We start from the raw sequence: 26,284 nt of genomic DNA, 5'->3' as shown, positions 1-26,284 counted from the left end.
AGGTGTGCTGACATTAACGAGGGTCCGGTCCAGAGGAGGCTCATGAGAATTATTCTGGGAATTAAAGGGTTAACGTATGAGGAGCATTTGATGTCTCTGTGCCTGTACTCAATGGAGTGGGGGATCTCATTGAAACCTACTGAATATTGAAAGGCCAGATAGAGAGGATGTTTCCTGTAGTGAGGGAGTCGAGGACCAGAGGGCGCAGCCTCACAATAGAGGGACGTCCATTTAGAACAGAGATGAGAAAGAATTTCTTTAGCTTGACAGTGGTGAATCTGTGGAATTCATTGACAAAGATGGCTGTGGGGCCAAGTCATTGGGTTTATTTAAAATGGAGGTTGGTAGGTTCTTCATTAGTCCGCACATCAAAGGTTATGGGGGAGAATGGGGTTGAGAGGGACAATGAATCAGCCATGATGGAATGGTAGAGAGACTTAACGGGCTGGGTGGCCTAATTCTGGTGGTTTTATTTGGGTACCTAATGTCACTTTTTTTTGGGCTTTCCAGCAACAAGAGTCTTCCCTGTGCCAAGTGACAGAACGGCTTCCAACACGATGTGTGGGTATCAGGTGAGACCTCAACACTGAAGCTTCCCTCCCCGGCCGAGCTGAGTGATTTGTCCCCCATGGGATCTCAGCCTCTGCAGACTGAGCCGTGCACCGTTGATGGAGGGCTTGTCCCTTTGGTTTCATGGTGATGGTGGAGGTACCTGAGCCAGCTGTTCCCCCTCGATTCGGGTGACCTGACGATGGGCATCTTTGTCCAGTTTGTTCCCCAGGAGGAGAATAGAGGCCTGGTCAGATGCTGCTTCCTAAAAGAAGAGAGAGAGAGAGAGAGAATGTATTTGAGATGTGTTGTCAGACAGAGAGAGATGGAAAGAGGGAACTACAGAGATGGAGGAACACAGGCAGAATAAGGAGAAGGGAGGGGGAGAGGAAAAGATGGAAAAAAAATAAAGAGCGACAGAGAAAGGAGACCTGGACACCTGCTCGTTAATGTAAATATCTATTCAGCCAATCATGTGACAGCAACTCAATGCACAAAAGCACACAGACCTGGTCAAGAGGTTAGTTGTTCTTCAGACCAAACATCAGAATGGGGAAGAAATATGATCTAATTTAACTGTGGAATGATTGTTGGTGCCAGACAGGGTGGCTTGAGTATCTCAGAAACTGCTGATCTCCTGCGATTTTCACAAACAATGGTCTCTACGGTTTACAGAGAACAAACAAAAAGCAAGAGGGACCCAGTAAAGTAGCCATGGAGTCTATATTCTGCATTTCCCTTTCTACTACTTTGTACTGCAGCCTCTTTCTTTCGTATTTGCACAGCCCGCTGTCTTTCACCTGTTAGCAGCAGCTTACATTTCTTCCATTTACTGTGAATGCCTGCAAGAAATCAAATCTCAGGATTGTACATGGAGACGTATATATAATTTGATAATAAATTTCCTTTGAACTCAACTTTATGTACCTCTATCAAATTTCTTCTTATTCTCCTACGTTCCCTTGATTAGTTCCTAACCTATTCAACCTTTCCCTATAACTCAGGTCCTCAAGTCCCGGCAACATCCTTGTAAATCTTCTCTGCACTCTTCTAATTTTATTTATGTAAGAGGTTTCTTCTTTTGTGTTACTGCAAAGGCTAACAAAATGGCTTCTTTGTTATGTTAAAGTTAAAATGGCTTTTCTGTAATAATAACTGCGATGTAAGTTCTCTCTTTCTCTCTGCTTGTTTGGGTTATATTATTGGTAAGAGCGCAAACGAACCAATTGGGATAGATGATATTGTTTCTTGTGTGTCTGTAAGCTATTGTTTTTGCGAGCTTTGGGGTAGAAGGCGCGATGGGGACAGAGAGAGGAGATGCGATGCTGTAAGCTGGGCGACAGAATGGACCCCAAGCGGGAGTCCGAAGCCCAGGGTCTTAGGCGAGGGGAGGAAATGAAGACAGACTCATGCGGAGCATCTGGTCGACCACTGTGGTTGGTCCCAGGCGGCTGGTCGAGGAGGTCGGAGGGGATTGACTGATGGAAAGAAGATTCCATTAACTGAGCTCCAACTGTTGTGCACGAAGTGGTTGAACTTTGATAAGTGTGGCGCCTTTCACTTTCCTTTTATATTTTATCTCTATTAATTACCTAGTTCCAGTAAGATCTATAAAGTGTAATCATTTAATTGCATATGGTGTATTGTCTGTTATTTGGCGTGGTGGGGTACATTACACAGCATCCACACAAACTTGATCACCCAGTTTGTCGGGGCCGAAGGCTGCTCCCCCTAGACGGAAGCGAGCTGAGCGAGCCTGAGGCTTACCAGGGGGCTACATTTACATCTGTCCTGAAGGTAGGTGACCAAAACAGCACGCAATGCTCCAAATTAGGCCTCATATAAGATATTGGTCTAACATCCCATCTCCTGTACTCAGTACATTGATTTCTGAAGGCCAATGTGCCAAAAGCTCTCTTCGCAACCCTATCTACTGTGATGTCACTTTCAGGGAATTATAGATCTGTATTCCGAGACCCCTCTGCTCTTCTGCAGTCCTCAGTATCCTACCATTCACTGTGTAAGACATAGTGTGGTTTGTCCTCCCAAATTGCAGCACCTCACACTTGCTTGAATTAAAGTTGAATCAATATTCCGACAGCTCAGCTAGCACAAGAGGATGTCTTTGTCCCTTGCATCTTTAAGACCTGCTCGAGGCTCCAGCATGTTGTTTTAAGCAGGGAAGGGAAGGGACAGTGTTCCTTACCTTGACACAAGACAGCCAGTAGCGCACTTCAGTGAACGAGCTCGTGGACGTAATGTCGTACATCACAACCACGCCATCGGCTTTCCTGAAGAACTGTTTAGTCATACTGCGGAACCTACGAGACGATGGTAAAATGACATCAGAAAGCAGCAGGGGCCACACCTCCCATTAGAGCGTGAGACCATAAGACACAGGAACAGAATTCGGCCCATTGTGTCTGCTCTGCACCATGACTCATTTATTCTCCCCCTTAATCCCATTCTCCTGTCTTCTCCCCGTAACCTTTGGCACTCTGACTAATCAGGAACCTATCAAACTCCACTTCATCTCTGTTCTAAATGGACGTCCCTCCATTCTGAGGTTGTATCCTTTGGTCCGAGACTCACCCACTATAGGAAACATCCTCTCCACATCCACCTTATTGAGGTTTTTCAATATTCAGGAGGTTTCAATGAGATCCCCCCCTCATTGTTCTAACTCTAGTGAGTACAGGCCTGGAGCCATCAAATGCTGCTCATGAGTTACAAAATACACATGGACTAAGATGTTAACTGTCCTGTGCTATCACCAGTGGGATCATCAGTTGATCTGCCACCTGTCTTCAGGAGTTTCGGCCCGCTTATGATCAAGACTCCTTCGAGATGGTGGGCCAGCAGTGCTAAAGCACCACCTCCCACTGGTGAGCTTAAAAACTTGGCATCTGCCTCTATCAGAGTTGCTGGTCACGTCCATCCAACAGATAGTCCACTCTTCAGGTGTCTATGCAACTACTGAAGGGTTTGCAAGGTATGTATACACTGTCTGACTATCTGCCCCTCTGGACATACTTGGTCCACACCCATGCTGATCCGTTCTCTGCTGCCTCAGCTACAGCCCTGCTGGTTGACTTGATCTCTCTTCTAGTGAAGCCAAGGTCACGCAGCCACTTCTGGAAAGTGAATGCAATAAACCCACGGCAGCCTAATTCGAATGGATAGCATGAGACCTTCCACCCTCTGTCTCGGCACTCTGATCTCAACTCTGCATTCTTGGTTAACTTGCGTTCATGGGCTTCATCGATGTTGTCTTCCCAGGGGACTGTGAGTTCACCAATAACCACTTCTCTACTGGTGTCAGACCATACGATTATATCTGGACACAATGTTGTAAAAGCTATTTGCTCCGGGAAACTACCTTTCCCATCCAGGTCAGCCTTGACACACCAATCATTGGCTGAAGAAAGTATGCTTGATCGTGAGCCTGTGCTGTACACCCTTGACTTGGAGCCTTCTTTCACAACTGATATGCGATGTTCTGTGCAGCATGGGGCATGAGATAAGTTGTGCTGCAGTACTCTCTGCTCAACCGCTTCTGTTACAACTTTGAGAACATTGTTATGTCTCCAAGTGTACATGCCACTGGAAAGATTGACTCTGCATGCACTCAAGATATGTTGAAGTGTTCCCTTCTTGCCACAAGCAGCACACCTGTCTGTCTTATCTTCATACCAGGTGCTGAGGTTGGCAGGTGTTGGGAGCAGATCGTACGTTGCTCTGCATAGAAAGGAAATGCGGAGCGGTTCCATCTGCCACAGAACATTCCAAGATAAGTGTCGTTGTTCAACACTTTCCCACCGGGTCCAAGTCCCTTGTTTGGCCAGGCCAGCTGTCTTAGTTAACCTCTTCTCCTCTTCTACCTCTCGTATGTCTCATATATTAACCCTTTCATTCCCGAGATCATTCTGGTCAACCTCCTCTGGACCCTCTCCATCATGGATAATTTTTAACTCTGAAGCAGCGAAGATCAGAGATTAAGAGGGAAAATTGCTCCAAATTGCCCAGAGTGTGGAAAGTTACAGCAAAAGGAAGTTTGGTTCTTGGGAAATTCACCTTATCTTTAAGATGTGAGGAGCTATTTTAATGTGTTAAATAAGACCACCAGAGATTATGCAGACACTGGAAATCCAGAGCAACAGACACTAAATGCTAGAGGAACTCAGCAGATCAGGCAGCATCTATGGTGGGGAATAAGCAGTCATGTTTCAGGTTGAGACCTTGATGCAATGAGTCAGGATACTTTCCTAATGTTGCCATAGCCTGGGGGTGGTAACAGGATTAACATAGAACCTAGAATAGTACAGCACAGTACAGGCTCTTTGGCCCACAATGTTGTGCCGAACCTTAAAACCCTTCCTCCCATATAACCCCCCACCTTAAATTCTTCCATATACCTGTCTAGTAGTCTCTTAAACTTCACTAGTGTATCTGCCTCCACCACTGACTCAGGCAGGGCATTTCACGCACCAACCACTCTCTGAGTAAAAAACCTTCCTCTAATATCCCCCTTGAGCTTCCCACCACTTACCTTAAAGCCATGTCCTCTTGTATTGAGCAGTGGTGCCCTGGGGAAGAGGCACTAGCTGTACACTCTATCTATTCCCCTTAATATCTTGTACACCTCTATCATGTCTCCTCTCATCCTCCTTCTCTCCAAAGAGTAAAGCCCTAGCTCCCTTAATCTCTGATCATAATGCATACTTTCTAAACCAGGCTGCATCCTGGTAAATCTCCTCTGTACCTTTTCCAATGCTTCCACATCCTTCCTATAGTGAAGCGACCAGAACTGGACACAATACTCCAAGTGTGGCCTAACCAGAGTTTTATAGAGCTGCATCATTACCTCGCGACTCTTAAACTCTATCCCTCGACTTATGAAAGCTAACACCCCATAAGCTTTCTTAACTACCCTATCCACCTGTGAGGCAACTTTCAGGGATCTGTGGACATGTACCCCCAGATCCCTCTGCTCCACCACACTTCCAAGTATCCTGCCATTTACTTTGTACTCTGCCTTGATTAAGTGCTCCCAGTGTTGTCAAACAGCCTCTAACAACCAAGTCCAGCTCTTAGCCTTCACGTGTGGCTTGACTACCAAGCCTGATGGATCCATTTCTACTGACAGGAGAAGGGGCAAATGGGGCTTGTCAGCTGCGGTTGGCAGCTCATCTTGGAGAAGGAAAACTCTGACCTCAAATTTCCACTGCCTTGCACCTGTACCCACTCATGGGAAAGGCTTCAGGGTAAACTCCGAGAGAAAAAATCCAGAGCTGGAGTCCCTAAGGCAGTCCATCATTGAGATCACCGCTGACTGGCAATTCCTGCGTGCCAAAATGCATCGGCCTCTGCTGTTCCAATGGGTTCATCAGCTGTGTGGAGTCGGGGAGCCTGCCACTTGGGTAACAGCTTGTTCTCCATGTCGTACTGGCCTGGCTTGCACATTGATTGAACGTAGACAGCTGGGACACATCACCCATGGTTGACCTCGACCCTCAGAGGCCGCCAACATCTGTGGAAGCTTGTTAGTGTTTTAAGTTTCACACCGAGCCTCCTGGGACATTTTTAGGTCAGCGTTTCATACTAGCCTACGTGTGATGAGCATTTTGTGTGTGAGCAGCAACAGGAGATGGGTGAAGAACATACAAACTGCTGAGACAGCTAGTGAGCAGGTTCAGGAAAGTGGCTGGTGGGTGGCTTTGCTGCCCTAGTCAGCTGGCTCAGCACTCCCAGCTCTGTTCTGCTCAACGCAGCCTCTGATTTGTACAAACAGTCGAAATTCTGCACAGCAGTGTGTGAACAACGACAGTTGATGCCTATTGGCTGGGAGGGCAATTACATGATCAGAGGGAGCTCTACCCCCCCACAACGTCATTCACCTGGAAGGCGCATGGGGCCAAAAATTGAGAAAGGAGTCTGATTCAACAAGAGCAAAGGTCATTCAGAGAAACACACAAAATTCTGGAGCAACTCAGCAGGTCAGGCAGCATCAATGGAGGGGAATAAACAGTCACCATTTTGGGCCAAAACCCTTCATCAGAACTGAAATGGAAGAGGGAAGAGGCCACAATAAGAGGAGAGGAAGGAGTACAAGCTGGTTGGTGATAGGTGAACCAGGCGATGGGGAGAGTGGGGGGAAGGGACGAAGTGAAAAGCTGGAAGGGGATAGGTGGAAGAGATGAAAGGCTGAAGAAGCAGGAATCTGATTGGAGAGGGGAATAGACCATGGGAGAAAGGGAAGGAGGAGGGGAACCAGAGGGACCTGATAAGTAGGTGAGGAGAAGAGAAGGGGTAAGAGGGAAGTCAGAATGGAGAATGGAAAAAGAGATTAGTAGGAGGGGGGAGAAATTACCAGCAGGAAAAATCGATGTTCCTGTCATCATGTGGGAGGCTACTCTGATGGAATATGAGGTGTTGCTACTCCCACCAGAGAACGACCTCATCATGGCTGTAGAGGAGGCAATAGACTGACATGATGGAATGGGAGGTCAAGTTAAAATGGGTGGCCACTGGGTTTTCAAGAAAGTGGTCCCCCAGTCTACCTCAGGCATCAGGAGTACCGAGTGCAGTAGATGATCCCACCGGACCTCCTTCTCTTTCCCTTTCTTCCACCTTCAATGCACACCAACATCTTTACTACCGACCACGTGAGCCTCTATCGATGCCCCCGTCATCTCCCATCGATTTCACAGAACATAGAACAGTACAGCACAGGAACAGGCCCACAGTGCTGTGCTGCACCAATTAAATTAGTAACCAAATGGCCAACTAAACTAATCCCGCATGCCCACACAATGTCCATATTCCTCTATTTCCCTCACGTTCATGTGCCTATCTAAACATCTCTTAAAAATCTCTCATATTTCTGCCTCTACCTCCACCCCAGGCAATGCATTCTGGGCACCCACCACTCTCTGAACAAAAAAAACTTGTCCTTCACATCTCCTTTGAAATTACCCCCTCTCACCTTTCCCTCTCTCACCTTCTTCCAATCTCTTTCTCTACCTGTCAGCAACACTCTTACTTGCTCAGTCTTTGCATTTTGCCATGACCAATGACTCCAGTTGAAGCTCCCACTTACCGCTCCTGCCCTGCTGTGTCCCACACCTTTAGGGCGATATGTCTGTTCTCCACATTTAGGCTCTTCACTCGAAAGTCCACTCCTGCAATAATGAGAGAGCAGATTAATGGGGTGATAAAGCGTGATGACAGCTTCACACACCCTGTACCGTAGGAAGAACTCTAACAACAGGATGCGATTTCACTACAGACTCACCTCTCTCATAGAGCCAGTGACCCGCTGTTATCTGTGGGTCAGAACATGCAGGCTTCAAATCTAGCCACACTGATACCTGCCCAGTACAACACACAGCATCCAATCCAATAAACTCTTCCTGTCCTGTCCTGATAAGAACAACTGCAATGTGCTTTGAGAAAAGATTCAGTTTGGCTGTGTGTCAGGAACTCTTTGTGTAACACAGTGCTGAGTCTGGGATAGTGTATCCCCCTGACCCAGAGCTGTGTCTATGATACAGTGTGTCCCCCTGTCCCAGTGCAGTGTCTGGGATACAGTGTCTCCCCCTGTCCTAGTGCAGCATCTGGGATACAGTGTGCCCCCCTGTCCCAGTGCAGCGTCTGAGATACAGTGTGTCCCCCTGTCCCAGTGCAGTGTCTGGGATACAGTGTGTCTTCCTGTCCCAGAGCTGTGTCTATGATACAGTGTGTCTTCCTGTCCCAGAGCTGTGTCTGTGATACAGTGTGTCTCCCTGTCCCAGTGCTATGTCTGTGATACAGTGTGTCTCCCTGTCCCAGTTCTATGTTTGTGATACAGTGTGTCTTCCTGTCCCAGAGCTGTGTCTGTGATACAGTGTGTCTCCCTGTCCCAGTGCTATGTCTGTGATACAGTGTGTCTTCCTGTCCCAGAGCTGTGTCTGTGATACAGTGTGTCTCCCTGTCCCAGTGCAGCGTCTGAGATACAGTGTGTCCCCCTGTCCCAGTGCAGTATCTGGGATACAGTGTGTCTTCCTGTCCCAGAGCTGTGTCTATGATACAGTGTGTCTTCCTGTCCCAGAGCTGTGTCTGTGATACAGTGTGTCTCCCTGTCCCAGTGCTATGTCTGTGATACAGTGTGTCTCCCTGTCCCAGTTCTATGTTTGTGATACAGTGTGTCTTCCTGTCCCAGAGCTGTGTCTGTGATACAGTGTGTCTCCCTGTCCCAGTGCTATGTCTGTGATACAGTGTGTCTTCCTGTCCCAGAGCTGTGTCTGTGATACAGTGTGTCTCCCTGTCCCAGTGCAGCGTCTGAGATACAGTGTGTCCCCCTGTCCCAGTGCAGTGTCTGGGATACAGTGTGTCTTCCTGTCCCAGAGCTGTGTCTATGATACAGTGTGTCTTCCTGTCCCAGAGCTGTGTCTGTGATACAGTGTGTCTCCCTGTCCCAGCGCTATGTCTGCGATACAGTGTGTCTCCCTGTCCCAGTTCTATGTTTGTGATACAGTGTGTCTTCCTGTCCCAGAGCTGTGTCTGTGATACAGTGTGTCTCCCTGTCCCAGTGCTATGTCTGTGATACAGTGTGTCTTCCTGTCCCAGATCTGTGTCTGTGATACAGTGTGTCTCCCTGTCCCAGTGCTGTGTCTGTGATACAGTGTGTCTCCCTGTCCCAGTGCTATGTCTGTGATACAGTGTGTCTTCCTGTCCCAGAGCTGTGTCTGTGATACAGTGTGCCCCCCTGTTCCAGTGCAGTGTCTGGGATACAGTGTGTCTCCCTGTCTCAGTGCTGTGTCTGTGATACAGTGTGTCCCCCTGTCCCAGTGCAACATCTGAGATAGTGTGTCTCCCTGTCCCAGTGCTATGTCTGTGATACAGTGTGTCTCCCTTTCCCAGTGCTATGTCTGTGATACAGTGTGTCCCTCTGACTTGTGCTGTGTCTGAGATACAGCGTGTCTCCCTGTCCCAGTGCTATGTCTGTGATACAGTGTGTCCCTCTGACTTGTGCTGTGTCTGAGATACGACTGACAAGGTGCTCAGGAAGCTTAATGGTCTGAGGGTGGATAAATCTCCTGGACCTGATGGAATACACCCTCGGGTTCTGAAGGAAGTAGCTGGAGAGATTGCGGAGGCATTAACAATGATCTTTCAAGAATCAATAGATTCTGGTGTTGTACCGGATGACTGGAAAATTGCAAATGTTACTCTGCTATTTAAGAAGGGTGGGAGGCAGCAGTAAGAAAACTATAGACCTGTTAGCCTGACATCAGTAGTTGGGAAGTTGTTGGAACCAATGGTTAGGGATGAGGTTACAGAATACTTGGAGGCACATGACAAGATAGGCCAAAGCCAGCATGGTTTCCTGAAAGGAAAATCCTGCCTGACAAACCTACTGCAATTCTTTGAGGAAATTACAAACAAAGTAGACAAAGGAGATGCAGTAGATGTGGTGTACTTGAATTTTCAGAAGGCCTTTGACAAGGTACCACAGATGAGGCTGCTTAGCAAGATAAGAGCCCATGGAATTATAGGGAAGTTACTAGCATGGGTGGAGCATTGGCTGATCAGCAGAAAACAGAGAGTGGGAATAAAGGGATCCTATTCTGTCTGGCTGCAGGTTACCAGTGGAGTTCCTCAGGGGTCAGTGTGGGGACCGCTGCTTTTTATGATGTATGTCAATGATTTGGACTATGGTATTAATGGATTTATGGCTAAATTTGCCGATTATACAGAAAATGGGTGGAGGAGCGGGTAGTGTTGAGGAAACAGAGAGCCTGCAGAGAGACTTAGATAGTTTAGGGGAATGGGCAAAGAAGTGGCAAATGAAATACAATGTTGGAAAGTATATAGTCATTCACTTTGGTGGAAGAAATAAATGGGCAGACTATTATTTAGATGGGGAGAGAATACAAAATGCAGAGATGCAAAGGGACTTGGAAGACCCTGTGCAGGATACCCTAAAGGTTAACATTTATGTTGAGTCAGTAGTGAAGAAGGTGAATGCAATGTTGGCATTCATTTCTAGATGTATAGAATATAAGAGCAGGGATGTGGTGTTGAGGCTCTATAAGGCACTCGTGAGACCACACTTGGAGTATTGTGTGCAATTTTGTGCTCGTTATTTTAGAAAGGATATACTGACATTGGAGAGGGTTCAGAGAAGATTCACAAGAATGATTCCAGGAATGAAAGGGTTACCGTATGAGGAATGTCTGGCAACTCTTGGGCTGTATTCCCCGGAGTTCAGGAGAATGAGGGGGGATCTCATAGAAACATTCTGAATATTAAAAGGCCTGAACAGATTAGATATGACAAAGTTATTTCCCATGGTAGGGGAGTCTAGGACAAGAGGGCACGGCTTCAGGATTGTAGGACGTCCATTTAAAACAGAGATGCAGAGAAATTACTTTAGTCAGAGGGTGGTAAATCTGTGGAATTTGTTGTCATGAGCAGCTGTGGAGGCCAAGTCACTGGGTGTATCTAAGGCAGAGATAGACAGGTTCTTGATTAGCCAGGAAATCAAAGGGTATGGGGAGAAGGCAGGGGAGTGGGGATGGCTGGAAGAATTGGATCAGCCCATGATTGAATGGCAGAGCAGACTCAATGAGCTGAATGGCCCACATCTGCTCCTGTATCTTATGGTCTTATGGTCTTATACAATGTGCCTCCTGTCTTAGTGCTGTGTCTGAGATATTGTGCATGTCTTTGATCCAGTGCTCTGTCTGGGATATAGTGTGTCCCCATGAACCACTGCTGTGTCTGAGATACAGTATCCCCCCGTCCCAGTGCTGTGTCTGTGATACAGTGTGACCCCCTGTCCCAGTGCTGTGTCTGCGATACAGTGTGACCCCCTGTCCTGGTGCTATGTCTGCGATACAGTGTGACCCCCTGTCCCAGTGCTGTGTCTGCGATACAGTGTGACGCCCTGTCCCAGTGCTGTGTCTGCGATACAGTGTGACCCCCTGTCCCGGTGCTATGTCTGCGATACAGTGTGACCCCCTGTCCCGGTGCTGTGTCTGAGATACAGTGTGTCCCCCCGTCCCAGTGTTCTGTCTGAAATACTATGTCTCTTTGACCCAGTGTGGTGTCTGTGATACAGCGTGTTCCTCTGACTCAGTACTGTGCCTACGATACAGTGTGTTCCCCTGTCCCAGTACAGTGTCTAAGATGTGTCCCCCTGTCCCAGTGCTGTATCTATGATACAGTGTGTTCACTGTCCCAGGGGCCTGCCTATGATACAGTGCCCCCCTGTCCCAGTGCTGTGTTTGCAAAACAGTGTGTCCCCCGTCCCAGTGCTGTATCTGCAATAGTGTGTCCCCCTGCCCCAGTGCTGTGTCCATGATGTATTGTGTTCACTGTCCCAGGGGCCGTCTGTGACACAAGGGGAGCTTAAAGTGGCTCTGATACTTCACTGTGCTCCAGATTAAGGTAAGCTCACTCTCTCTGCTTCTGTTTTCTCTCTCTTTGTGTTATAATTCAGCACTCATTTCTTCTTTAGAACTCTGTGAAAATAGTGTGGAGGCTGGGTTCCCGTCCCTTGATGCAGAGATAGCCCCTGTTGCTGGAAAGCCCTAGGATGAAAGTGTCTAATACAAAACTAGTCGAGAGTAACCTGTAGAAACACTCAGGTGTCATATAGTGGAATCCTTTTCCACAGCTGATTGTTGGAGCAGTGAGCCTATAAACTGTCATGGTTTGATGGGAAACATCACTGAAAATAAACAGCATTATAAGCAAGGTAAATATACACACAGTGGTTACTGTCTTAATCAGTTTTCTTGTGATTGCAAGACCCTGTTGGACATTGGTGGCATGAGGTGCTGCAGGTCCAGTTCATTGGTTTATTGTTGAACGGTGGAGGAGCTGCATGGCTTCAGTTGTAGCTAAGACTAGGCCCCAAGCCTCAGCGTCACCCCTTCTCAGCAGCCCAGGGGTGAGGCACTGGAGTTGGTTCTGGAGTGGGTGTTGCTCACCATCCATTCTGCCATCGGTGCTCGGCAGAAGACAAGTTGTATGTTTCAGCTGCAGACTGCTGCACCATTCATGGACTTAGGGACTTGGACTATTTTTTGTGTGACTGTGTTTAACTGCTATCTTATGCGCTACATGTACTGTATGTACTGTGTGTGACTGCGGGTACTGTGTTTTGCACCTTGGCCCCAGAGGAACGCTGTTTGTTTGGCTGTATTCATGGGTATTCATGTGTGGTTGATTGACAATCAAACTTGAACTTGAACTTAATGAGGTGGCCACTGAACATATGTTCGTGACTATTTGAGTTACTGTCAGTTTGAACTTGTCTGGCCATTGTCCACTGACCTCTCTCATTAACAAGGTGTTTTTGCCCATAGAGCTACCACTCACTGGATGGTTTCTGTTTTTCACACCATTCTCTGTAAACACTAGAGACTGTTGTATGTGAAAAAAACCAGGAGATCTGCAGTTTCTGAGATACTCAAACCACCCTATCTGGCACCAACAATCATTCCATGGTCAAAGTCACTCAGATCACATTTCTTCCCTATTGGTCTGAACAACAACTGAACCTCTTGACCATGTCTTCATTCTTTTATGAATTGAGCTGCTGCCACATGATTGGCTGATTAGATATTTATACTAGCGAGCAGGTGCACAGGGGTACCTAATAAAGTGGCCACTGAGTGTACCTGCACGTTTGGGGGGTAAGTATGAACAGAATACCTCTCTAACTTGGCATTTGGTGAAAGAGTACCTCGAGTCGTTTAACCTGATTGCTGGGCTCATCCAGGGAAGGCCTACACAACGGGGTTTCTCCCGACAGACTGTGTCTATGCAACAAACAGAACATAGAAGATGGGGAAACAGTAGCGAAGCACTTGGTACGAAACTATTACAGATTGGTGTGTTGGAGTTCGGAGTTCCACTCTGACATCATCCGTAAGGAGCGTGTACGTTCTCCCCGTAGAATGCATGGGTTTCCTCCGGGTGCTCCAGTTTCCTCCCACAGTCCAAAGATGTACCGGTTAGTAGGTTAATTGGTCATTGTAAATTGTCCTGTGATTAGGCTCGGGTTAAATCGGTGAGCTGCTAGCAGCATGGCTCAAAGGGCCGGAATCTCTAAATACAGTAAGTTAATAAATAAACGGACAGTACAGGCCCTTCGGCCCACAATGTTGTGCTGATGTTTTTACCCCAAGATCAATTTACCCCTTCCTTCCCACATAGCACTCCATTTTTCTACCATGGATGTGCCTCCCTAGAAATTTTTTTAATGCCCCTGATGTACCTGCCTCTATCACCCCTGGTGGGGTGGTCCATGCACTCACCACTCTGTGTAAAAATGTTACCTCTGACATACCCCCCCCACCACTAAACTTCTCTCCAATTACCTTCAAGTTATGCTCCCACTCTCTGAATTAGTTTTAATCTGTCACTTGCATTGAACAATGTCATCATACCTATAGTGGAAGAGAGGCCTGGCTGGTAGTGACCCTCACAGAAATTCTGGATGAAGGATGTTTTTCCAACACTCGCATCCCCAACAAAGATGACGTTGTATTCTGGTTCGGGGTCGTTGGGCTTCTCCACCTGTGCAAAGGAGGGAAAATGTTGTTGCATTGGGAACATATTGTACATCCAATTCACGTTATCACTGTGAGATCAGGCTCACAGGTCCAGCAACTCGAATGGCTGCGACTACATCTTCCATCCACTTAATACAATAACCCTATTAGACGTGATAGCAGAAATAGGCCATTGGGCCCATCAAGTCTGTTCTCCCATTCCATCATGGGTGATTTATTATCCCTCTCAAACCCCATTAACCTGCCTTACCCTGTAACCTTTGATGCACTGACTAATCAAATACTTACCAATTTCTGCTTTAAATATACTCAATGATTCGGCTTCCACGGCTACCTGTGGCGATGAATTCCACAGATTCACCACTCCCTGGCTAAAGAAATCCCTCCTAAACGGATGTCCCTCTATCCCGAGGCTGTGCCTTCTGGTACTAGACTCCCCCACTACAGGAAACATCCTCTTCATGTCCACTCTACCTAGGCCTTTCAATATTTGAAAGGTTTCAATGGAATCCCCTTTATTCTTCTAAACTCCATCGAGTACAGGCCCAGAGCCATGAAACACTTCTCATATGTTGACCCTTTCATTCCCAGGATCATTCTCGTGAACTTCCTCTGGATCCTCTCCAATGCCAATACAAGGATACACATTGTATCCAAAGGAAATACAGAGGGGGTTGCGTGACTCTGTTGGTAAAAAGTAAAATCAAATTCTCAGAGGGAGGTGACATAGGATCAGAAGATGTAGAGTCCTCGTGGGTAGAGTTAAAAAGCAGTGAGAATAAGAAGACCCTAATGGGGATTATATACGGGCCTGTATGTGGGTTATATATTACAATGGGAGATAGAAAAGGCATGTTAAATGGGCAATATTACAATAGTCATGGGGGATTTCAATATTTAGCTAGATTGGGAAGATAAGATTGGCGGTGGATCCCAAGAGAGGGAATTTGTAGAAATCCTATGAGATAGCTTTTTAGAGTAGTTTGTGGTTGAGCCCACGAGGGGAAAGGCAATTCTGGATTGGGTGTTGTGTAATGAACCAGATTTGATTAGTGAGCTTAAGGTAAAGGAACCCATAGGTGTCGGTGATCAAGATATGATAGGATTCACCCTACAGTTTGAGAAGGTAAAGTCAGATATATTGATATTATAGTGGAGTAAAGGAAATTGCAGAGGCATTAAAAAGGAGCTGGCCAAAGTTGATTGGAGGAGGACTCTCGCATTGGCTATATTTAAAGTAGAGGTTAAGGGTGTCAAAGGTTATGGGGAGAAGGCAGGAGAATGGGGTTGAGAGGGATAATAAATCAGCAATGATAGAATTGTAGAGCTGAATTGATGGGCCGAATGGCATAATTCTGCTCCTATGTTCATGATCTTATACCAGGACATCCTCCTTTCGATAAGAGACCCAAAACTGCTCATAACGCCCCCGGTGCAATCTGATAAATGCCTTGTACTTAACTCACCATATGCATTTCCACATATTAGGAATTTTCTGTGGCAGTTTGGTGCGACATGCAACGAAAAACAACAACATTCAACAATAATAAAGAATCATGAATTATATAAAAATAGATTAGAGGTTAAAGTATGGATCTGGAATAAGATGTGCATAAATATATAAATATTGGGATGTATTTACAATGTAAACAGCATTAAAGCGTTTACAGTGCAGTGACTGGAGTTATAGATGGGGGTGGTGAGGGGATATTGAGAATGGTTGATCAGACTAATTTCCTGGGGAAAGAAACTTTGAAGATGGCGTGGTTTTTGTTTAAATAGCCCAAGAGAACTTTCCAGAGGGAGCTTTTGGAAAAGACATTTTATAGGGTGGCTAGTACCTGCAATGATTTTCCCTGCCTGCTTCTTCGTTCTGCACACGTACATATCTTGCGGATGACAGTCCACAGCCGTGGTCTTTTCTACTGACTTGACAGTTCACTGTATTTTTCAGATGCTGCACCCCAGATGGACTGTCTTGATGATCATCATGGCATTTAGCCTGAAACGGGGTGGACTGGGAGGGTGTGAGTTGGGGGGAGTGTAGTTAGCCTCTCTCTTGTGAAAAACAACAATGTGAGGCAAGGATATTTCTGTCATGTATCAGCCAATGCCTGGGAATTGCCCAGGCTCTCACCCTTCATTACTGAAGATCTGTAAATGTAATTGAACTCTATGCAATCTGCTCAGGTGCACCAAGGAGATTGACCAGGGTTCTGCCTGGGTTAGAGGGCATGTCTTATGAGGACAGTTTGAGTGAGCTAGGGTTTTTCTCCCTGAAATGGAGGAGGAGGAGAGGTGATTTGACAGAGGTGTGCAAAATGATAAGAGGCATAGATAGAGTGGACAGGCAGACACTTTTCCCCAGTGTGGAAATGGCTAATACCAGGGGGCATAACTTTGTGTTTGGGGGAAAATATAGGGGGCTGTCACAGATAAGTTTTTTTTTTGTGTAGAGAGTGGTGATGCGTGGAACATGCTGCCAGTGGCAAAGGCGGATACATTAGGTCTAACCGAGGAGGGTTCTGGGTCCCAGGACCGTCGACCTCATTCATTCTCTCCAATGCCTCATCACTTACTGAGGTGGCTGCCGGTTCATTATGAGCCCCGTCTCCGCCTTCACCATCGAGCCTCGGGCCAGCGTCCTCTCCCAGGGTCTCCGGTTTGCTCGAAGTGTCGCGAGTGGTCTGCCGCTGGATGGAGGGAGTCCTCTGCAGTCTGTGGAGTAGAGGTGACAGAGGGAGGTGAGGATTACTCTGTGTTTAATAGTAAAGTAGATAAGAGAATGCAGTGAAAGTTTAAAGGCTTGCTGTAGTAACACTGATCACAGGGTTGATGGACTGAAGAAAACTGCAGACCGTTCAGTAATACACTCCTCCTGGACTTGTCAGTCACACACGGCCTGTCTCTTGATTCCTGTCAGAAGTTTTCACATTTTGCACTTTATTCAAGCATCACTCCAAGGCTCTCTCAGACTATATTTCAGATTTCTCTCCCTAAAATTGTACTTCTGTTATGATGTTTAGATGGTTTAATTTGATGTGGAGGTTACACCCAGAGGCCACTTTAATTCCATATCTCCTGTGCCTGATAAAGGGTCACTGAGTGTATGTTTGTGGTCTTCTGCTGCTGTAGCCCGTCCTCTTCAGAGTTCAACATTCAGAGGGACTCTTCTGCACACCACTGATGTAACACGTGGTTATGTGAGTTACTGTCAGCTTCAACTAGCCCGACCTCTCTCATTAACAAGCTGTTTTCACCCACAGCACTGGCTCCAGACACCATTGTGTGTGAAAATCCCGAGAGATCAGCAGTTTCTGTGATACTCAAACCACCCCTTCTGGCACTAATGATCATTCCATGGTCAATGTCACTTAGGCCATATTTCTTCCCGATTCTCTTGTTTGGTCTGAACAACAACTGAACCTCTTGACCATATCTGCATGTTTTTATGCATTGAGTAGCTGTCAAATGATTGGCTGATTAGATATTTGCATTAACGAGCTGGTGTATAGGTGTATCTAATAAAGTGGCCACTAAATGTTAATGTCCATGACATCTCTGTTAAATCGGTGGTGAAGATGGCAAAAGCAATGTTGGTGTTTATTTTGTGAGGACTAAACTAGAAAAGCAAGGATGTAACTCAGTCTTTATAAGGCACTGGTCAGACTACACGGAGTATTGTGAGCAGTTTTGGGCTCCTTATCTAAGAAAATATGTGCTGGCATTGGAGAGAGTCCAGAGGAGGTTCACGAGAATGATTTTGGAATGAAAGGGTTAATGTATGAGTAGCAGTCAATGACTCTGGGTCTGTACTCACTGGAGTTCAGAAGAATGAGGGGGATATCGCTCTAACCTATCAAATATTGAAAGGCCTAGATAGAATGGATGTGAAGAGGATGTTTCCTACAGTGGGTGAGTCTCGGACCAAAGGGTACAACCTCAGAATAGAGGGACATCTATTTAGAACAGAGATGAAGCAGAGTTTGATAGGTTCTTGATTAGTCAGAGTGCCAAAGGTTACGGGGAGAAGACAGGAGAATGGGGTTGAGAGGGAGAATAAATGAGTCATGGTGCAGAGCGGACACAATGGGCCGAATTCTGTTCCTGTATCTTATGGTCTCACGCTCTAATGGGAGGTGTGGCCCCTGCTTCTTTCTGATGTCATTTTACCATCGTCTCATAGATTCTGCAGTATGACTAAACAGTTCTTCAGGAAAGCTGATGGTGTGTCTGTGATGTACGACATTACGTCCACAAGCTGTAGTGGGGACGTCAGGAACCAGAGGGTACAGCCTCAGAATAGAGGGATGTTGGTTTAGAACAGAGATGAGGAGGAATTTCTTTAGCCAAGGGTGGTGAATCTGTGCAATTCATTGCCACGGACAGCTGTGGAGACCACCACTTGGTACATTTAAGGTGGAGTTTGGTAGTTTCTTGATTAATCAGGGTGTCAAAGGTTACAGGGAGAAGGCAGGAGAATGGGGGTTGAGAGGGATAGTAAATCAGCCATGATGGAATGGGCCAAATGGTCTAATTCTGCACTTATGTCTTAAATGTTACCATAGACTACCTTTCTTGCAGGCATTTACAGGAAGGAAGACATTCACGTAAAGGAAGGAAGACATTCACTTAAAGGAAGGTAGAGAAAAATGTGCAGTGTGTGGAGAGTTGTCATGGAGTCATAGAACACTACTGCACAGAAACAGGACATGCCAAACTATTAAACTGCCCAGACCCATCGCCCTGCACCTGAACCATAGCCCTCCGTACCCCTCCCATCCAAATTTCTCTTCAATATTGACATTAAACCCACATCCACCCCACGCTGGCAGCTTGTTGCACCCTCTGAGTGAAGACATTCCCCCTCAGCTCTTGTTCTTGTTCTGTGAACGCTGGACAAGACTCTCTCATCATACTGGCAAAGGGCTTGCGGGACAGCTACAACATCATTTACCTCTCTGTCTCCTCCTGGAGGCTCACCAGACGGTCCTGAATCTCCTGCTGCTCCCGTTGGATCCCCTCCAGCCGTGTCTCCAGCTCCTGATTGGTCACTTTGAGCTGCTGGTTCTCAGCGCTGGTCTCCTCCTGTAGACCGCGCAGGGACTCGATCTCCGCCTGGAGCTGGAGAGACACAGAGAAGCATGTCCATCATCTCCCTTTATACTCCCTCATAAACTCTATCCACCTTTCACAGTCTCTACCTCCCTCCTTCCAACTCCCTATCCCTCTCCCTCCAGCCCTTTCTCCTTCTCTCTCTGACCCTCTCTCATTCATTCAGTCTGTGTCACCCTCTCTCTTTCTCCTCGTCCCCCTCTCCCTTTCTTTCTCTCCCTTTGCTCCTCTCTCCCTCTCTCTTTCTCTCACTCCCTATCTCCCTCTATCTCTGTGTCTGTCTCTCATTCATTCTCTCACTGTCTCTCACTCTCAATACTACATTGATTGGCTTAATCTCAAACAATAATGAGGTGGCCTACAGAGAAGAAGTCATCTCTCTGACAAGGTGGTGTCAAGAAAACAACCTCTCCCTCGATGTCACAAAAACAAAGGAGCTGGTTGTGGATTACAGGAGGAATGGAAATGGGCTAACCCCTATTAACATCACTGGATCTAGGACTGAGAGGGTAAACAGCTTTATGTTCCTTGGCATCCACGTGATCTGCACGCACCAGCTGTATAGTGAAAAAGGCACAACAGCACTTCTTTCACCTCAGACAGTTGAGCAAGTTTGGTATGGGCCCCCAAATCCTAAGAACTTTCTACAGGGGCACAATTGAGAGCATCCTGACTGGCTGCATCACTGCCTGGTATGGGAACTGAACCTCCCTTACTCACAGGACTCTGCAGAGTGGTGTGGACAGCCCTGTGCATCTGCAGATGTGAACTTTCCATGATTCAGGACACTTACAGAGACAAGTGTGAAAAAGGGATCATTAGGGACCCAAGTCATCCCAACCACAATCTATTCCAGCTGCTACCATCCGGGAAACGGTACCGCAGCATAAAAGCCAGGACCAACAGGCTCAGGGACACCTTCTTCCACCAGGCCATCAGACTGATGAACTCACGCTGATTTGAGTGTATTTCTATGTTACATTGATTGTTTTATTTATTATAAATTACTATAATTGCACGTTTAGACAGAGACATAACATAAAGATTTTTACTCTTTATGTAATAGTGAAGGATGTAAGAAATAAAGTCAGTTCAATTCAATTCTTTCTGTCTCTCACTGTCCTTCTACCCCTCACACGCATTCTCGGTATCTCATTCTGTCAGTTTCCTACTCTTCCTTTCCTTCTCTCTCTCCCTCTCTCCATCCCCCTCACTAGCCCACTCTCAGATCGCAATCATAGCCACAATAAATTTCCAGAATGAATTCCCCGCATACTGTCATGTCCCCCAGTAAATCCCCAGCCACTGATCTGGGAATCTCCTGAGACTTTTGATGACCTGGTCTCTGGCCGTTCATTCAACCTGCCCTCCTATGCTATTTTGTGACTTCATGCCTCAGTGAGAGTACAACCGAAACCAGCCCAGGACAAGAATCAGGTTGCAGACTCGGGTCCTGAGTGGCTCCAGGTTGTCTGGGATCCCGGTTTCTGGTCTGTGTTCAGATCACAATCTCTCAGTGGGACAATATTGTGCAACCCAGTCCCTACAGGATTAGACCTTCCTGCTGATTTAACCAAGGAGTAGTCTAGCTTCCGGGACCAGCTACCTCTTTAATCCTCTCTGCTGCCTCGTCTCTTCCTGAGGCTGCTGCCTTTTCCTCATGAATCCCATCTCCACCTTCTTCCAGGGTCAGGCCCTGGCCTTCGACCCTTGGCCCAGGCTCTTCCCCCTGGGTGTCTGGTTTGTCCGAGGTGTCAGGAGCGGCTCGGCGTCGGATGGAGCGAGTTCTCTTCAGCCTGCCGTGCAGAGGAGACAGAGAGAGGACAGGATCACTCTGTGTTCAGCAACAAAGCAAGCACAGAACATGCTTCCTGGAGTAACAGTGACCTCGGGGTTGTTGGTTTCCAGAAAACCCCAGATCTTTCTGAAGCATTCTATGTGACCTTTCACTCTGGATTCGTCAGCCTCACGTGACCCGTAGAACACTACAGCTCAGAATCAGGCCCTTTGGCCCATCTAGTGCATGCTGGACTGTGGCTCCCATCGACCTGCGCCTAAACGATGGCCCTGCCTACCCCTCCCATCCATGTAGGCACCTATCCAAACTCCTTGTAAACATGGAAATCGAGCCCACAACCTCCACTTCTGCTGGCAGCTTACTCCGCACGCTTACCACCCTCTAAGTCAGGGGTTCCTGAACTTTTTTACGTCTTGGACCCCTACCATTAACCCAGAAGTCTATGGACCCCAGGTTGGGTATCTCTGCTCAAAGTGAAGAAGTTCCCCCTCATGTTCCCCTTAAACATTTCACCTTTCACCCTTAACCCATGACCTCCAGTTCTAGCCTCACCTAACCACAGTGGAAAAAGCCTGCTTGCATTTACCCAACAATACCCCTCATAATTTTGTACACTTCTGTCAAATCTCCCCTCACTCTCCACACTCCAGAGAATAAATTCCTAACCTATTCAACCTCTCCCTATAACTCAAGTCCTCAAGTCCCAGCAACAACCTTGTAAATTTCTCTGTATTCTTTCAATCTTATTGATATCTGGGGACTAAATAGAATGTTCCAGATGAAGGGTCGCAGCCCGTAATGTCGACTGCTTATTCCTCTCCTTGGATGCTGCCGGCCCTGTAGGGTTCCTCCAGCGTTTTGTGTCTTTTACTCTGGATATCCAGCGGCTGCAAAAACCTCCTGTGTTTATAACCAGAATGACCGATCAGATTAACTGCCTGGGGGAAGAAATTTTTAAGGTGGCGTGAAGTTTTCGTTTTAATAGCCCTGTAGTGCTTTCTAGAGGGAGCTTTTGGAAAAGGCAGCTTGCTGGGTGGGTGGTGCCCGCCAGGATTTTCCCTGCCTGCTTCTTTGTTCTGCACACGTACACGTCCTATAGTGACGGTAGACCGCAGACAAGTACCTTTTCTGCTGACCTGACAGTCCACAGCATTTTGAATGTGTTGCTCTCGTTCCCTTTACCAGGGCCACAGGAACCCAGGTCTCTCTCACACACACACACACACACACACACACCAGATGACAGTGAGTCTGCGTTCTGTGGCTGGTGCAGGCTGTGTGGAGTCCGCCTGGTCCCACGTACTGAGGACACAGTGGCTGGTACGTTCGCTGGTCCCCGGGTACAGCAGAGAGTGAATGAACGCATGGCCGGGGATGTATGCAAGGTGCGTGTGGTGTTCAATGCACGTACCAGGTGGATACCTGGAGGTCTTGGTGAATGAATGGAGTGCAGGAACTACGCAGGTATGCAGTGTGCAGGATGTGTATGTGGGGAGCCTCACAATCCCACCGTCTCCTACCCTTCTCTCTCCTCCTGGAGGGTGACCAGCCGATCCTGAGCCTCCTGCAGCTCCCGTTGGATCACCTCCAGCCGCATCTCCATCTCCTGATTGGTCACTTTGAGCTGCTGGTTCTCAGCGCTGGTCTCCTCCTGCAGACCGCGCAGGGACTCGATCTCCGCCTGGAGCTGGGGGTGGTGAAAGGTAAGTCAGAACAGAAAGTTATTGAAACCACCATCACATGCATCTCGCCTTCCCCATCAGACTCCGGCATTTTCTATAATCCTTCTTGATCTCTGTCTCCCCTCCTCCCTCTCCTCTCCACTTTATTGTTCTCATATCCTGAAACTTCCTCTCTCTCTCTATTTTAAACCACCATTTCTTTCTCTCTCTCTTTCTGATCTTGCAACACTATGACAACATTGATGATTTTCACTACAATGGACTCTGTGGATATGTTGTTCTTCCTTGTTTAATTTATGTCAATTTGATACTTCTCCTGTGAATGATGTGTTTCTGATGCTGTGTTTCAAAGTCGCACCAGGGCATCAGAAATCCTCATCCTCGGCTTCTCCTCTCCGAAGGGCTCACTCCCTCTGCACAATTCTGCAACACGCCAGCTCTGTCTGTGTACCTGATGCTGCTGAAGGTAAGGTTTTCATTGCACCTGAGCTCACATGGACTTGTGCAGGCAGTGATAAGCATGACTGTAGCGTCACAGAGCATGACACCATGTAAACAGGCCCTTCAGCTACCTAGCTCATGCCGACCTGTTCTACTGCCTACATGCACCTGGATGTTAATCCCTCCATACCCCTCTCATCCATGTACTTATCCAAATTTACGGTAAATATTCCAATCAAACCCACAACCACCGCTCTCTGTGGAAGCTCATTCCGCACTCTCACCACCCTCTGAGTGAGGAGTTTCCCCCTCATCTTCCTCCTGAATATTTCAGCTTGCACCCTTAACCAATGACCTCTAGTTCTGCTCTCACCCAAAACACAAAATACTCTGCAGATGCTGGGGTCAAAGCAACACGCACAACACGCTGGAGGAACTCAGCAGGTCGGGCAGCATCTGTGGAAACGATCAGTCAACGTTTCGGGCCGAGACCCTTCGTCAGGACTGAAGATGGAGGATGCAGGGGCCCTGTAAAGAAGGTGTAGTCCTTCTTCACCTTTCTCGCCTATCACCTCCCTGCTCCCCCCCCTCCCCCACCCCTTGATCTTTCCCCTTACTGGTTTTTCACCTGGCGCCTACCAGCTTTCTCCTTCCCACCCTCCCCCACCTTCTCTATAGGGCCTCTTTCCCTTCCCTCTTCAGTCCTGACGAAGGGTCTCAGCCCGAAACATTGATTGATCATATCCACGGATGCTGCCCAACCTGCTGAGTTCCTCCAACATGTTCTGCTCTCACCCAACCTGAGGGGCAAAAGGCTGTTGTTCACGTTTGACTTTGAGTTTCTGAACCGCTACGATCTTTCGTCAGGCTCTAGTCCGGTGGCCTTATTCTCAAAGGGGACTGTTAGAGTATGGCTGAAACCCCATCACTCTGATCTGTGACCTGATCACAGTATCTCACTGGGAACAACACCAGAGGACCTTCCTGCTGCTCCAACTGAGGAGGAGTCTGACTCCGGGGATCAGCTACCTCTTCAGTTCTCCCAGCGGCCTCATCTCTTGCTGAGGCAGCCCCTGTCTCCTCATGGGCCACATCTCCACCTGCTCCTGGCGTCATGTCCTGACCCTCGACCCTCAGTCCGGACTCCTCTTCCGGTGTGTCTGGTTTGTCGGGAACGGCTCGGCGTCGAATGGAACGAGTTCTCTGGAGCCTGCGGAGCAGAGGTGACAGAGGGAGGACAGGATAATTCAATGGCCGTGAGTGTACGATGACCAGTGATGATGGTAGCCATCTATTGGCTGGGAGGGTGATCACATGATCAGAGGGAGCTCCGCCCCCACAGGAGAGTATGGAGACATTGTGATTCACCTGGAAGGATCACGAGGCCAAAAACCGAGAGGAAACAGAAATCCAACACAACAGGAGTGAAGGTTATTCTGGGAAACACACAAAATGCTGGAGGAACTCAGCAGGACAGACAGGAGAATAGACAGTCGACATTTCAAATCCAGACCCTTTTAAGGCCTGGAAAGGAAGGGGAAGACACCAGAATAAAAAGATGGATGGAGAGAGGAAGCTAGCAGGTGATAGGAGAGATCAGATGAGGGGAAAGATGTGATGAAGTAAGAAGCTGGGAGGTGATAGGTCAAAAGGAACAATGTTAAAGAAGAAGTGAACTGATAGGAGAGGAGAATGAACCATGGGAGAAAGGGATGGAGGAGAGACACCCATTGGAGGCGATGGGCAGTGAGGAGAAGAGACAGGGTGACAGGGGATCAGAATGGAGAATGGATGGAGGGGGGGGGTAGGAGTAACTGGACCTTAGAGAAATAGATGTTCACACCACCAATGTTCATTTGGTGGCTACCCAAATGGAATATGAAGATTTGCTCCTCCAACATGATAAGTGGAGGAGGATATGGACCATCATGTCAAATGGGATTGGGGAGTGAAATTAAAAAGGGGTTACTCAGTTGGTCAAGAAAGTGGATCAGAAAGAAGAGAATAACATGTCCGTCAATCCATGAGGGAAGGGCTTGGGACAGCAAGATTGGGAAAAACTAGCATGTAAATATATCATGTGTCTCAACTCTTCCAAGGAATCCCTCACCCTTCTTTCTCCTCCTGGTGAGCTGCTTCCTCCTGGAGGGTGACCAGCCGATCCTGAGCCTCCTGCAGCTCCCGTTGGATCCCCTCCAGCCGCATCTCCATCTCCTGATTGGTCACTTTGAGCTGCTGGTTCTCAGCGCTGGTCTCCTCCTGCAGACCGCGCAGGGACTCGATCTCCGCCTGGAGCTGGAGTGGGAGAGAACACAGAATGACAATCATCTCCGCCTGTAACTGCAGATCCAGGGGACACACATTAAAAAGACAAATCAGAATAAGAATGTTACCTGAAACTACCACCACCACCTGCCACTCTCCTTCCAAATTGATCTCTCTCTCTCTCTCTCCTCTCCCTCCTCTCCATTTTATCCCTCTCCTGTCCTGTGACTTCCTTCCCCCCCCCTTTTCTTTTCTATCTCCATTTTTCCCTCTCTTTCTGTTCTTGATCACTCTGAAGGTTATGAATTTTAAGGAGATTTGTCTGGTCACTGAACTCTCTAACAAACTTCTACAGGTCCTGTTGAAAGTGTCCTGACCAGTCCCATCACGGTCTGGAGCAACAGTTCTAAAGTACGCGAATGTAAGTGGCTGCAGAGAGTAGTGAACTCAGCCCATAAATCATGGGCTTGTTCCTCCCCACCATCGGTAGTATCTACAAGAGGTGCTGCCTCAGAGAGGTCCTCCCTGTCCGGGCCACACCATCTTCTCACAGCTCCCATCAGGCAGGAGATACAGAAGCCGGAAGTCCTACATCACTCGGTTCAGGAACAGTTAGACTCCTGCAACCATCTGGTTCTTGAATCAATTGGCAAAACACTAATCACTATCTCAGTACCACAAGACCATGACTACATTGACCAGTTCCACTGCAATAGACTCTGTCGATATTTTGTTTTAATTGTGCTCTTTCTTGTATGAGTGAGGGAGTGAGTGAGGGAGGGAGGGAGTGAGTGAGTGAGTGAGTCAGAGTTGACCATGGATATTGCATCCTAACACACAAGCCTGGGCAGTACTATTTGGAGAGC

At 47.5% G+C, this 26,284-nt stretch overlaps 1 protein-coding gene across 3 annotated transcripts in view; it reads right to left on the bottom strand.

Moving 5' to 3' along the window:
• Positions 1–676: 676 nt before the first annotated feature.
• The window catches only part of LOC140195254 (uncharacterized), a 170,231-nt gene continuing 144,623 nt past the window's right edge, over positions 677–26,284 (bottom strand). For all 3 annotated transcript variants that reach the window (XM_072253303.1, XM_072253305.1, XM_072253304.1), the window contains 10 exons: positions 25,264–25,448; positions 24,183–24,363; positions 22,551–22,717; positions 20,839–21,028; positions 19,075–19,241; positions 16,697–16,835; positions 13,992–14,121; positions 7,649–7,730; positions 2,756–2,870; positions 677–814 (listed from right to left, as the gene is read on the bottom strand). In XM_072253303.1, the coding sequence (XP_072109404.1) occupies positions 692–814; positions 2,756–2,870; positions 7,649–7,730; positions 13,992–14,121; positions 16,697–16,835; positions 19,075–19,241; positions 20,839–21,028; positions 22,551–22,717; positions 24,183–24,363; positions 25,264–25,448 (1,479 nt within the window). In that variant the 3' untranslated portion in view covers positions 677–691. The remainder of the gene's footprint in view (positions 815–2,755; positions 2,871–7,648; positions 7,731–13,991; positions 14,122–16,696; positions 16,836–19,074; positions 19,242–20,838; positions 21,029–22,550; positions 22,718–24,182; positions 24,364–25,263; positions 25,449–26,284) is intronic.

The sequence above is a fragment of the Mobula birostris genome, chromosome 3 (genome assembly GCF_030028105.1).
Source record: "Mobula birostris isolate sMobBir1 chromosome 3, sMobBir1.hap1, whole genome shotgun sequence".
Lineage (NCBI taxonomy): Eukaryota > Metazoa > Chordata > Chondrichthyes > Myliobatiformes > Myliobatidae > Mobula > Mobula birostris.
This window is presented reverse-complemented; position numbering and strand designations above follow the sequence as displayed.